The sequence below is a fragment of the Impatiens glandulifera genome, chromosome 7 (assembly GCF_907164915.1).
Source record: "Impatiens glandulifera chromosome 7, dImpGla2.1, whole genome shotgun sequence".
NCBI classification, from domain to species: Eukaryota; Viridiplantae; Streptophyta; class Magnoliopsida; order Ericales; family Balsaminaceae; genus Impatiens; species Impatiens glandulifera.
Window position 1 is genome coordinate 47,621,920 of NC_061868.1, and position 11,515 is coordinate 47,633,434.

Consider the following 11,515-nt stretch of genomic DNA (forward strand, 5'->3'; position numbering starts at 1 on the left):
AAAATTGTAATTATGAAATAATTTTATTATTTAAATAAGTGGCAAGCATACATATAGTTTGAATCTTCACATTATAATAATTTTATTAAAAAATAGAGATTTTATTTATTTATTCCTCTTTTGATTGCTATTAATTAAGGTTAAAATATTTATTAATTTAATTAGCATACTTTTTTCCTTAACTGAGAAGAGATATCAATCTATAATTAAGGTTACAATTTACAATCAGCAAAAATAAAAATTGTATTTGTATATAGAAGAACGATCAGCTAGCGATGAAGAGATCAATGATATGATAAGCAAACAAAACGTATAGCAGCTACGGGCGATCGCGATGAGCGATATCGGTAGTGAACCCACTAGATTTTGTAAAGAGAAAAATGGCTGAGATCGCTTTTTCTCCTCCACAGTCGCTGCGGCCGCCGCATTATTATCATACAAAAAATCTCTTCTCTTTCGCTCTATATCTATCTATCTATCTATCTAACAACGCGCGGCCAGGCGGCTTCTATCTATCAGTTTGATTCGTGTAAATAAATGAAGCGGAAGAAATGGTCGGAGCTAGAGGAGCAAACCCTACTCAGCAAGTATTCCGAGCTGTTCAATTCAGGAACCCTAATCAAGCTAAAGACTCGTGAGAAGAAGTTCAAGCCAATCGCCGATCATCTCAATTCCGTCCACCATCTACGAAACCCAATCAACTTCCCATTTCGTTGGTCGTGGCGAGACGTCTCCATTAAGGTCCAAAACATGCGTCATCAGTACCTCGGCGTCAAACAGAAGATTAGGTCTTCCGATGGCGATTTTCATTGGGACGACGGAGAACATCATTGGGAGAATTTCCTCAAGTACAGGGAGGTTTTCGGTGATGTAGAGCTTGAAGTTAAGGGGAAAAAGTTTGGCCTCAATTTCTCTGGCGAAGATGAAGACGATGAAGAAGAAGATGGGTTAGGTTTAGGGTTTGAGATTGAGATTGACAGTGATGATGATGATTTGATGGACAGCAACCGCGAATCTTGCGGGGCTAAGAGGAGATGGAAGAAGAAGATGAAGAGGAAGAAGAGGATATCAAAGAATGGAGGGCATTGGGGCAGATCAAAGAAACTGGGTGCATTAGGTGCAGAGGTAATGGAGATCAGAGAAACGATGTTAAGGAGAGAAGAAAGGAGGAGAGAAAGGGAATGGAGCAAAGAGGAGGGATTGATGGAGATGGAAGAGAAGAGGGTGGAGAAGGAAGTAATGGAGGAGAAGGTGAGCGATTTGAGAGAGGAGAAGATGGAGATGATGGAATCAGAATTGCAGGTATGGAGAAGGAAGGAACTAGAGAGGAGATACAAGATCGAGAGGGAATTAACGGAGGAGAGGCGGAGGAGGATGGAGGTTGAAGAGAAGTGGGAAGAGGAAGAGATGGCCTGGAGAGAAAAGATGATTGGAATGCAAATTCATCATGAAAAGCAAATGGCTCAAATGCAGGCAGAGTCATGTCAGAATCAAAACCAGATACTTGGTATCATGGCTCGTCTTCTTTCTCAGTTTTTCTTAGGAGGTGGATCAACAAGTGATGGTCCAGTTCTTCATCATCATCATCATCCTGGTGGGAGCAGCCTTGGAGAAGATCACCATGAGAAGCCAGAAACCAACTCTCCATCTGAATTCTTGTAATGAAATAGTTAGTAGTAATCAAGGTTAAGTAAGAGTTGTACTAAGAATTACAGTTTCAGTTCTTCTTTTTTCTTAATTGATATTAAAAAAAATAGAGATTTCAAGTTAATTATTATAAAAACAATAAAGGTGCTGTCTTTATGTTAAGATTAGAACTTTCCACGTAATTACCAACTAATTTCATTGAGGAACAGCTGATGTTTGAGCATTATTAATCCTCATCTTTGAAAAAAGACAATTATTAGCACAACAACAATGGCTAAAAGTTGGTTCTCTTGAAGTATACACCTGAAGTAAAATTGCTAGCCAGATAGATTTTTCTACAATCAATTGTTGAAAGTGGGTTCTCTTTGTTCACACCAATAGACCATAAAGAACCATTCTTCGCCTAATAATGAACCCGAAGAAAGACACCATTCAGCTACATCTATCTATTTAAAACAAGATTCCACTCAAAAATACTTACCAAAAGCGTAAGCACCACATCTAGTTCACAACGCTCGCTGCCTTCTCACAAGCATCAAATTCTTGTCCCTACAAACATTCCCACATCAAGGAAAGACCCAGTCTACACTCTACATGAAGAGATCAAACTGGTAAATCCAATAGCTGCTGCGCCAATGAAAATCAGTCAGTCTTCAGCAGATGAACAGAAGAAAACAAATAGATTTTAATAAAATCCAAGGAGTGTAATGCAAAGCAATCAAATGGGAACACATTTTAAACCAATAATGGCGCATTTCTCTTTGAGAAAAAAAACTCCTAATCCAACTTTGATCAAGTATCCAGCTCTATTTCAAATTATTAATTGATTGGTCATTTCACTTAAAAGAAAAACTTCTGCTGCAAAAAGATGTGTATGAATAATGAAGTGAGGCAAAACCTGTGTTCGACACAACTTTTTTTTTGTTTATCCTTGTGGCTTTGGTGTGGCTTATAGAACCTGTACCAAGATGCAGCAAGTATTTAGAAGGCCATTGCAAGATGCAAACAGTATTTAGAAGGTCACTGCAAGATGCTCAATGGAATGAATGGTTAAAGGGGAATAAGTAATTAACAAGCATTATATGAGCATTATGAAATAAATACTCACCCTTCAATGAAGGTCTATTCTAGAGGGGGTTCCCACAAGCTTCGGACACTCATTGTCTAGCTGTTGTGAAAAAGCAAGAAGAAGGTAAAAGTTAAAAAGACTAATTCAAGCAAGGATCAATGAAGAACCAACTAAAAAAACTATGCAGATCAACAGACAATCTGAAGAATCAACATAATTTATGAAATTTTATTAATAGGGGAATTATGTGAGAGTTTGTAGCCACCATAAAGGTATTATTATTTATTTATTTTTGCTTAATATAGGTAATATCACTTTCCAAAAGTTACAGGACCTTGGCCTAAGAATAGATTCCTAACCAATTCATCTTCATGGAAAATATGGGCTTTCAGATCAATTAAACACATCTTATTATGAATGAAAAAATTGCAGGAATGTCAATATAACATTTAACCTGTTCATTAGCTTTCTCATACATGGTGTATTTCCTTGGCATTGGGGGCAAGATCATGACACCAAGAGTAGTTCTTTAAAGAGATTACCATGACAAATCAGCTCCAGTAATGGACCCTCCTCCAACTTTCCCTGTAAAAATCAACAACATTATTTAGTTTCTCATAAGAATAGTAGAAACAGTAAAAACGTCTTTTTTCATAGATCACGAAGAAAACTTTTCACACCATCATTCTGCTTTCAAAAGGCGATCTGTTAGAACCACTAAAAACAACAAATAGGAAAGATGGACCAGGTTAACACTTAAATAATCCTAACACATGTGGTCTGTTTAAAAACAGGGTAGTATCAGTAGAGTAAGTTGGTGGGTTTATACATTATTTATAAATGAATTATGAGAATCTATTTTTTCCTTTTTCAAAACCAGGATTTATTCCTAGAGGAAGCTAGCACAACCTCCACAATCATGATTCATGACCCCCACTTCAATCAGGGCATTCTTAGTGGGAATCAAAACTGAGACCTTTATTCTCTTAGGCAAAAATCTTTCTACTTGAGCTACCTTGGTTTGTATCGTCTACCAAAAGTTTAACCATTCTCTTTTTACTTACATTTCTTTTACAAATTCTACAACTTTAGACTAGTACGTTACATATCTACATCCAGATAATTTAAGATGTAATTGGAGTAAAAATGATAGGGAACATACCAATTTAAAGCTCAACATCAGAATTGTGAATCATTCTTCACTGGAAATGGTTGACTGATGCTTCCATCCATCGATTAACGTTGTGAATGTGATTTCATCCGATGTCACTCCCATGAGTGACATTTGATTGGTCACTTCATAGCCTTCTTCTACATTTCCTTCCTTGCAGAACCCATCTGTCAATGCATTATAAGTGACTCTATCAGGGACAATTCCCTTAACCATCATTTGAGCAAGTAATTTCCTTGCTTCCCTAGTATCCCCTATCTTGCTGTATCCATCGATCATGACAGTATACGTGATCTTATTCGGATGAATGCCATAAAACAACATCTCATGCAACACATTTCTCACTTGATCCATCTGACCTAGCTTACAATAACCTCCTATAAGAGCTGTATAACAAACCACATTCGGCAACAGTCCCTCCTTCCTCATTACAATAATTAGATTCTTCGCATCTTCAATTTTGCCAATATTGCAAAACCCATGAATTAAGGAAGAGTATGTAAAAAGGGTAGGCAGAATGCTTTTAGTTCTCATATCATCAAAAAGTTCAAGAGCTTCTATCATATTACCATCTTTACAGTATGCCTTAATTAGAGTGTTATAGACAACAACGTTTAGCTCAAGATTCTTCTGCAATAGCTCATCGAAAAGACGTCTTGCCTCCTTAATATTCTCCAATTTGCAATAACCATCTATCATAACAGAATACATATGATTGTCCATGTTTAGATGACTCCCTTTGCACTCATTCCAGAGTAACAGAGCTTTATCCATCTCGCCTGTATTACAAAGCCCGTTTATCAGTATATTGTAGGTAAACATATCGGGTTGAAAGCCTTTCTTTAACATGTCTTCCTTTAGCTTCAAACCTTCTTCGATTCTCCCTTGTTTCGAGCAAGCAAAAATAAGTGTGTTATATGTGATCCTGTCCAATTCCAGTCCACGTTCTATCATCTCCTTCAGAAATCTAACAGCCTCAGGTATGTTTCTAGATTCACAAAGGCCATGGATAAGAGCATTGGACATTTGCGTATTTGGAGGAAATCCTTTTTCCTGAAGATCAAACCAGATCTTAACAGCCTCTGAATGCTTCCCCTCCTTACAAAGCTCACAAACGATTACGGTTAGTAACCCACCGTTTGGCCTCATGTTCCTAAATAACATTTCCCTAGTGACTCTTAATGCAGAATCAATCCTGAAATTTGCACAAAGCATACTAATAACTGAACTGAAGGAACCAGGATTTACGTGGAATCCCTCTGATAACATCTTATCTAAAAGTGACTCTGCTTCTTCTATCGAATTACACTTACAATATCCTTGGATGAGTGTATTTAAGGTCACTGAGTTTGTAGATAACCCTTTTGCAGCCATTAAATCAACTAACTTCAAGACTTTGTTAATGTTACCCGCCACACAATATCCTTTTATCAACGTATTATAGATGACTTCATTTGCTACAAAGCCCTTTGCCAACAATTCGTCCAAAACAAAATTTGCTTCGTCAATCTTCCCTATATTGACAAACCCATCAATGAGCACACCATATGTTCTGAGACTAGGGTTGATTCCTTTGCTTGTCATTGTCTCCTTCAGCTTCAAGGCCTCAGTCAATTCCCCATTCTTGCATAGGCCATTTATGATACTGTTATATGTAACAACATTAGGGGAAATGTCTGTTTCTTCCATGCTCGAAAGCAATCCCAATGCATGATTAACATTCCCACCTTTACAATATGCATTTATCGCAGTACTAAATAAGTAAACATCTGGAGACACCCCTTGGCAAGTTAACTCAAATACCCGATAACTCTTCTGAAGTTCATTGGCCTTCACGAGAGAATTCAAAAGGAAATTGCAAGTCTTTACCGAAGGGAAGATACCCCTATTTGCCAAAAGTTCGAATACATTAACTGCTATGTCAAATCCTACAGTTCTGAATTGAGTGCAATAAACATGTATCAACAAATCAAATGTCTTTACATTGGTTGACTTCTTACTCGTCAAACTGAGATCAGCCAATGCGGTTGCTATCTCTATATGTCTGTTGTCTGTGTTATTAAAAAAAACCGGAAGCTTTCTATCAATAAGCCGAATCAATAGTAACCTAGCCGACTCATTCAGATTTGTAAACGTAAGCAAACTAATCAAAGTGCAGTAGGATCTTAAAGTGAAGCGAAATCCATAGGAATCCGAAGCTACATAAAAGAAATTCAAGACCGTCTTGGGATTGACAGAATAAAAAATGTCTAAGAACAGACTGTCGAATTGTAATGGAGAAAAACGGGTGAGAATGTCTACACATTTGGACCTATCTAGTGAACTATTTGATAGGATTGAAGTTACCAATTTAAGGAAACCCAAATCATGCGAATGGGATTGCTGGTTTTGCTGCAATGACGACGGATGTTGATCGCATCGTCCGGGTGGTTGCTGCTGTTCCTGGTAGCGTTGAGGTTGGTTGGCACTGTAAGTGAGTGAAGCTAAATTGGTGGTGATATGAGAGAAGAAGGGGATATGTTTAGTGATCGACAGCCTTCTAAAATTCATTGATGCACGTATTGTAAGCATAGATAGGGAGAGATGTTCCTAATTATAACAAAATTGAGTTTTTCACGACTGGCGGTGGTGGCGACGCCATGGATTAGAGTACAGAGTCGCGAAGAACGACGACGGACTCTCTCTCTATGGAGGTTGGGGGAGCTGGTAATTCTGGTATTGGGTTGTTTCAAGGTTCAACCCTGTCTTTAGTGGGCTTGGATTTTATGGACTCCTTATAATGGACTTAGCCCTCTCATTAAAAACTATACAGTATATTGAAAGTCATACTATTTAATAGATTTTAAGAAATTATCAAATAAATTCAGAAATATGTTGTAATTTGTAAACACTAATTTTATATTCAATTTATAACTTTATAGTAATTTTTTTTAAAAAAAATTAATGTATATTGAAAATGAAAAAAAAAAAAAAAATTTGAGCACAAAAACATGACATGAAGAAAAAATAATAAAAATAAAAATAAAAATCATTATTTAATAGGTTATCGATGTTGTAAGTTTTCGAGAAGAACGAATAACTCTCCGACGGATTCTATCGGCTTTCCGGAATGAATTTCATAAATCATCATAATAATAGCATGATACGCATCAGACGACTACGATCAGTGAAAGCTCGACGATTTTTCTCCAACCAAATAGTGCACCAAAAAATAATTGGGATGGTAACTCAATTATGTAAACTTGACATATTAACTACATCAATTTAATTTTTCTAACAACTACCTAAAACTCGGACATCACTCAATGAATCACAATGATACTTTACCAAAGATATTAAAAAAAGATATTAGTTGTATGGATGAATTAAAAAAAATGTTTCAATATACAATATATAATTCAATGAATATTTGAATTATATATATCAAATTAATATATTGTATAACTTTATATTCAATGTATTATTCAATTAATAGTGTTATAAATACATTATTTCTTTTTTTTTCTTTTTTAAGAATTATATTTGTTTCAATTTAAGAAGACACTTAGCTTGTTTGTTGGGGGAAATTTGACGAAATGACCCTAAAGATGCATGTATTTGTATATGTGCTCACCGATAATTTAAATTAATCTGGTGACCACTTAATTTTTTTGGGACGAAAATACCCTTTTCGCATCACATGAAATGAATTAGGTTTTGTATAAATACTCAAAATTTTCATTTTCTTCATTTTCTTTCTCTCTCTCTCTTCTCTCTCTTCTCACGACGACGGCGACAGCGGAACCCTAACCCTAAACGAACACATTATATAGATCGATGACAAAAACTCGTTCTAATATCAAGTGATTGGATTGATTTATGTTATTATTTCCATTATGTTCATCTTTAAACCCTAAATCATTAGGTTTTCTTATTGTTCATCTTGGTTGTTCATCTTTTCGATGATGATGTTTGCAGTTGATGATGCTCTGATTCGGTTTCGTTTCAGGGAAGATTTATTTGATTCTCATGACTGACATTTCCGTTACACGAAGAACTTCCCATTACGCGAAGGGCTTCCCGTTATGCGAAGGGCTTCTCGTTTTGGACATGAACCTCGTTTTGTGAACAAAAACCTTATAGAGGTAATTTATTATATAACTATATGAAGTATCGAGATTGTATTTTTGAGTTGGAATCTGAAATGTGAGTTAACTTACGGTTTTAGTAAGCATTCAATTGAGATATCTGAGTTAATTATTGTAAACTATATAGGTAAAATTGTACTTATATGAAATCTGTAACTAAGCCCTCAAGAAGATTTGAAATTGACTGGTGTATAATTACTTATTTACCACAAACAATGATGTTTCTTCAACCTTTTTGATTCAGTTAGTGCAATATGATTGGAACTAGGGTTTGTTTGCATCTCTCATTAATGAAGAATCATTTTCTTTTGATATGTATCTAAAGAGGTAGATTTGAATCAACTGTCAAAAATAATATGGAGATTTTCTCTATTTAATGACCTGATAAATTTGGTTTAAGCAAAATGGGTGTAGTTTATACAATGAATTTCATTTTCATTAACCTTATGAGGTATTCTTTACATGTAACAGGCTCTTGTAGATGCTCCTGATATGGTTCGAACCCAAATGAATTTCAAAAGACTTTCATTAACAGTTCCTCAGAAGAAGACTTTAATTGCTGCTATGGAGGCTGCTGATGTCAAGAACAAATGGGAGAACAGTTTGTTGGGTAGGAAGTTGACTGTTCAGAAGAGAAGAGTTGTACTAAACGATTTTGACAGATTCAAGATTATGTTGGCTTTAATCAAGGTATGTTGTGATGTTTTTTTAACCTTAAATTTGTTGATAAATCTAAACATTTCTCCTCACACTTGTATTTGCAGAGAGCTGGAGTTGTCAGGCAAGAGTTTGCAAAGCTCAAGAAGAGTTCAGTTACGGCTAAACAAGATATTTCTATAGTTTTCAAGATGACAAAGAATTAAAATTTTTTTATTTGATCTGTTTTTATTTTAATTATAACATTCTTAACCAATATTAAAATTGATCAATTTTTTTTTTTAATTAGAGCGTTCTTAACAAATATAAAATATATTAAAATTCTTTTGATTAATTTTCAAATAAATATAAAAAATATATTCTACTTATAATTTTTAAATATTTTATATATATGTCATTTTAACAAAATATTTGAACATATATATAGTTCCTATCAATTCACTATTCTATAAAATATTTAAACTATATTTCACAAATTAAAAAACTAGAGACTTTTATTTTAAAAACTTGGTAAGGAAAAATGAATTTTCACACCTCCTTATTGAATTAATTTGTATAGACGATTCTTTAACATAGAAATTTGTTCAAAGGTGCTCTTTATATTCAAATTCTTTTCAATTATTTTATTTATTTATTTGAATTAAGATTATAAAAAAATAAATTATTTAGTATAAGATTTTAATTAAATTTTATTAATATATAATACAAAATAATTAATGAGATATATAAAAAATATATAATTAAATTATTTAAAAATTATTCAAATAAATAATATCAAAGTATTTGGAGAATTAATAATGTCATCTCCATAACATATGAAAGCAAAAAAGAAGACAAATATAATCAACATTATTATTGAAAATGAGTTGTCAATGTATAAGTCAAATCTAATATATAAAATGAGGTCCCCTATGTAGAAATTTGTAGCAGCAAAGTAAGACTATTTCAGTTAGGTAGGCTGTAAGACTTGACTTGAGACTTAGGATTACCTTAACCATAAAAAAAAGGTTATTAATATTATTTTTAATTATTTTAATCTTGTTTTAGGTCCGACTCATTATAAGAAAAACATATTTCAATAGTTTTATAAGAGTTTGTTTCTTTAAATAAATTTATTTAAAAAAATGTGATGAGCGATAATTTTGATATATTTTTTTTTAATAAAAGGACATTAAAAGTAAAATTATTTTTTAATAAAATAATAAAAGTATTTTATTATTTATACTAATAAATTGAGTTATTATTATATATACTAATATCTCTGTCTCGTAATACCAAATTTTGATCAATTAAATATTTGATTCATATATTTTAACAATTATCATTTGTTATCGATTTATTATCCCTCGACAAACCAAATATCATTCACACTTGGTTAAATGGTTATGCTTATGTTTTGTTATATTAAAAGTTCGAAACATATATATCATTTTTAATTTTATTTTTAAACGTTTCAAATTTATGGGTGGGTCAACCTATGATCCGACCAAATTATCTATTTACTCTTATATATATTATATATATATATATCGTATTTAATAACAGTTATCAACCCGACAAACCAAACAATTTTTAAATTAAACATATATATATATATTAGTTAAACATTTTGAACTTATATTGTTAGTAATGTGACACGTTTATCCAATTTTGTGTTGAATTTAAAATATAAAGTTTTAACCTAGTTGGTTAAATGGTTGTACATGTTTTGTTAAGTTGTAAGTTTAAAACATATATACATATATAACATTTTTAATCGTTTCAAGTTTATGGACAGGTTAACCAACGATCCGACTCAAATATCCATTTACTCTCGTATATATATTCAAATTAAATACAACTCTCGCTCCGGCAAATTAAATAAAATATAAATAAATATATATATATATATAACGTTTTGATTTATTATGTTAAAAAAACAAACTTATCAATACAATTTCGCATATTCATCCACTTATATTACAAACATTGTTAGAATATAAAATTTAATCACTAGAATATAAATTATTATATTTAAGATAACAAAATTGATTAAAAGATGTGTCAGAGGATCTCTTTTGTACTTAAGGATGACAACGATATCCGTATGCTCGATAGAGGATCTCTTTTGTACTTAAGGATGACAATGGTATCCGTATGCCCGATACATACTTGTGGGTACACGATAATTGAGTTTGAGTATTTTAAATCGGGGTCGGGCATGGAAAAGGGAAAAAGGTAACTTGGTCGGGTACGTGATCGGTGATGGAGAGTGTGTAAAACTCTAACCATTACTCGACTATATTAATATTAAAATATATTTTTTATTAGTTTAATATGTGACTTTTAAAATTCGACATTATTACAAATATAATTAAATATACATCCATTAATTGTTCTTATTTACCCTCCATATTGCAAACATCATTATAAATACACTATATTACAACTATTTTTCTATTTGAAAATGGTTAACAAAGTTTATGGGTTATTAAATCTTTCTTAACTAATGACCTTAAACTTAGTTAAGAAAATTTTAATAACTTATAAACTCTGTTTTATTGACCCATAAATTTAATTAAGAAAGTTGTAATAACTCATAAACTCTGTTCAACAAATAAAATTTTAGTGATTTATTTATTTATTCTGAAAATAACATTAACCCAGTGTTTTTTTCTTTCGTATATATACATATAAATTAGTTGTGATTTAAAATAAATATAATTTTTTTAACAGAGTTTATGGGTCATTTAAACTTTCTTAACTAAACTCATTAATTATTTTCAGTATTACATTTATATTATTAATATTTAAATAAGTAATAATGAACAAATCAAATTAACAAAAAAAAAATAATAATTATGT

At 32.3% G+C, this 11,515-nt stretch overlaps 2 protein-coding genes across 6 annotated transcripts; one reads left to right on the forward strand and one right to left on the reverse strand.

The window, feature by feature from the left end:
* Positions 1-201: 201 nt before the first annotated feature.
* Positions 202-6,587, reverse strand: LOC124944582 (pentatricopeptide repeat-containing protein At4g19440, chloroplastic-like). Of its 5 annotated transcripts, none has more exons than XM_047484880.1 (6): positions 3,879-6,587; positions 3,193-3,301; positions 2,756-2,815; positions 2,546-2,605; positions 2,129-2,271; positions 202-2,050 (listed from the first exon to the last, which is right to left on the reverse strand). In XM_047484880.1, exon 1 carries the CDS (start codon positions 6,456-6,458, stop codon positions 3,909-3,911), a length of 2,550 nt encoding a protein of 849 aa, XP_047340836.1. In that variant the 5' UTR covers positions 6,459-6,587; the 3' UTR covers positions 202-2,050; positions 2,129-2,271; positions 2,546-2,605; positions 2,756-2,815; positions 3,193-3,301; positions 3,879-3,908. The 5 variants fall into 5 exon arrangements, with proteins under 5 accessions (XP_047340836.1, XP_047340837.1, XP_047340835.1 ...); XM_047484881.1 differs by having other exon boundaries at positions 2,129-2,274; XM_047484879.1 differs by having other exon boundaries at positions 202-1,648; positions 3,171-3,301.
* Positions 6,588-7,951: 1,364 nt separating this feature from the next.
* On the forward strand, positions 7,952-8,877 carry LOC124910087 (60S ribosomal protein L14-2-like). Its single transcript, XM_047450710.1, has 3 exons — positions 7,952-8,011; positions 8,486-8,704; positions 8,779-8,877. Exons 1-3 carry the CDS (start codon positions 7,952-7,954, stop codon positions 8,875-8,877), a joined length of 378 nt encoding a protein of 125 aa, XP_047306666.1.
* The last annotated feature ends 2,638 nt before the right edge of the window (positions 8,878-11,515 follow it).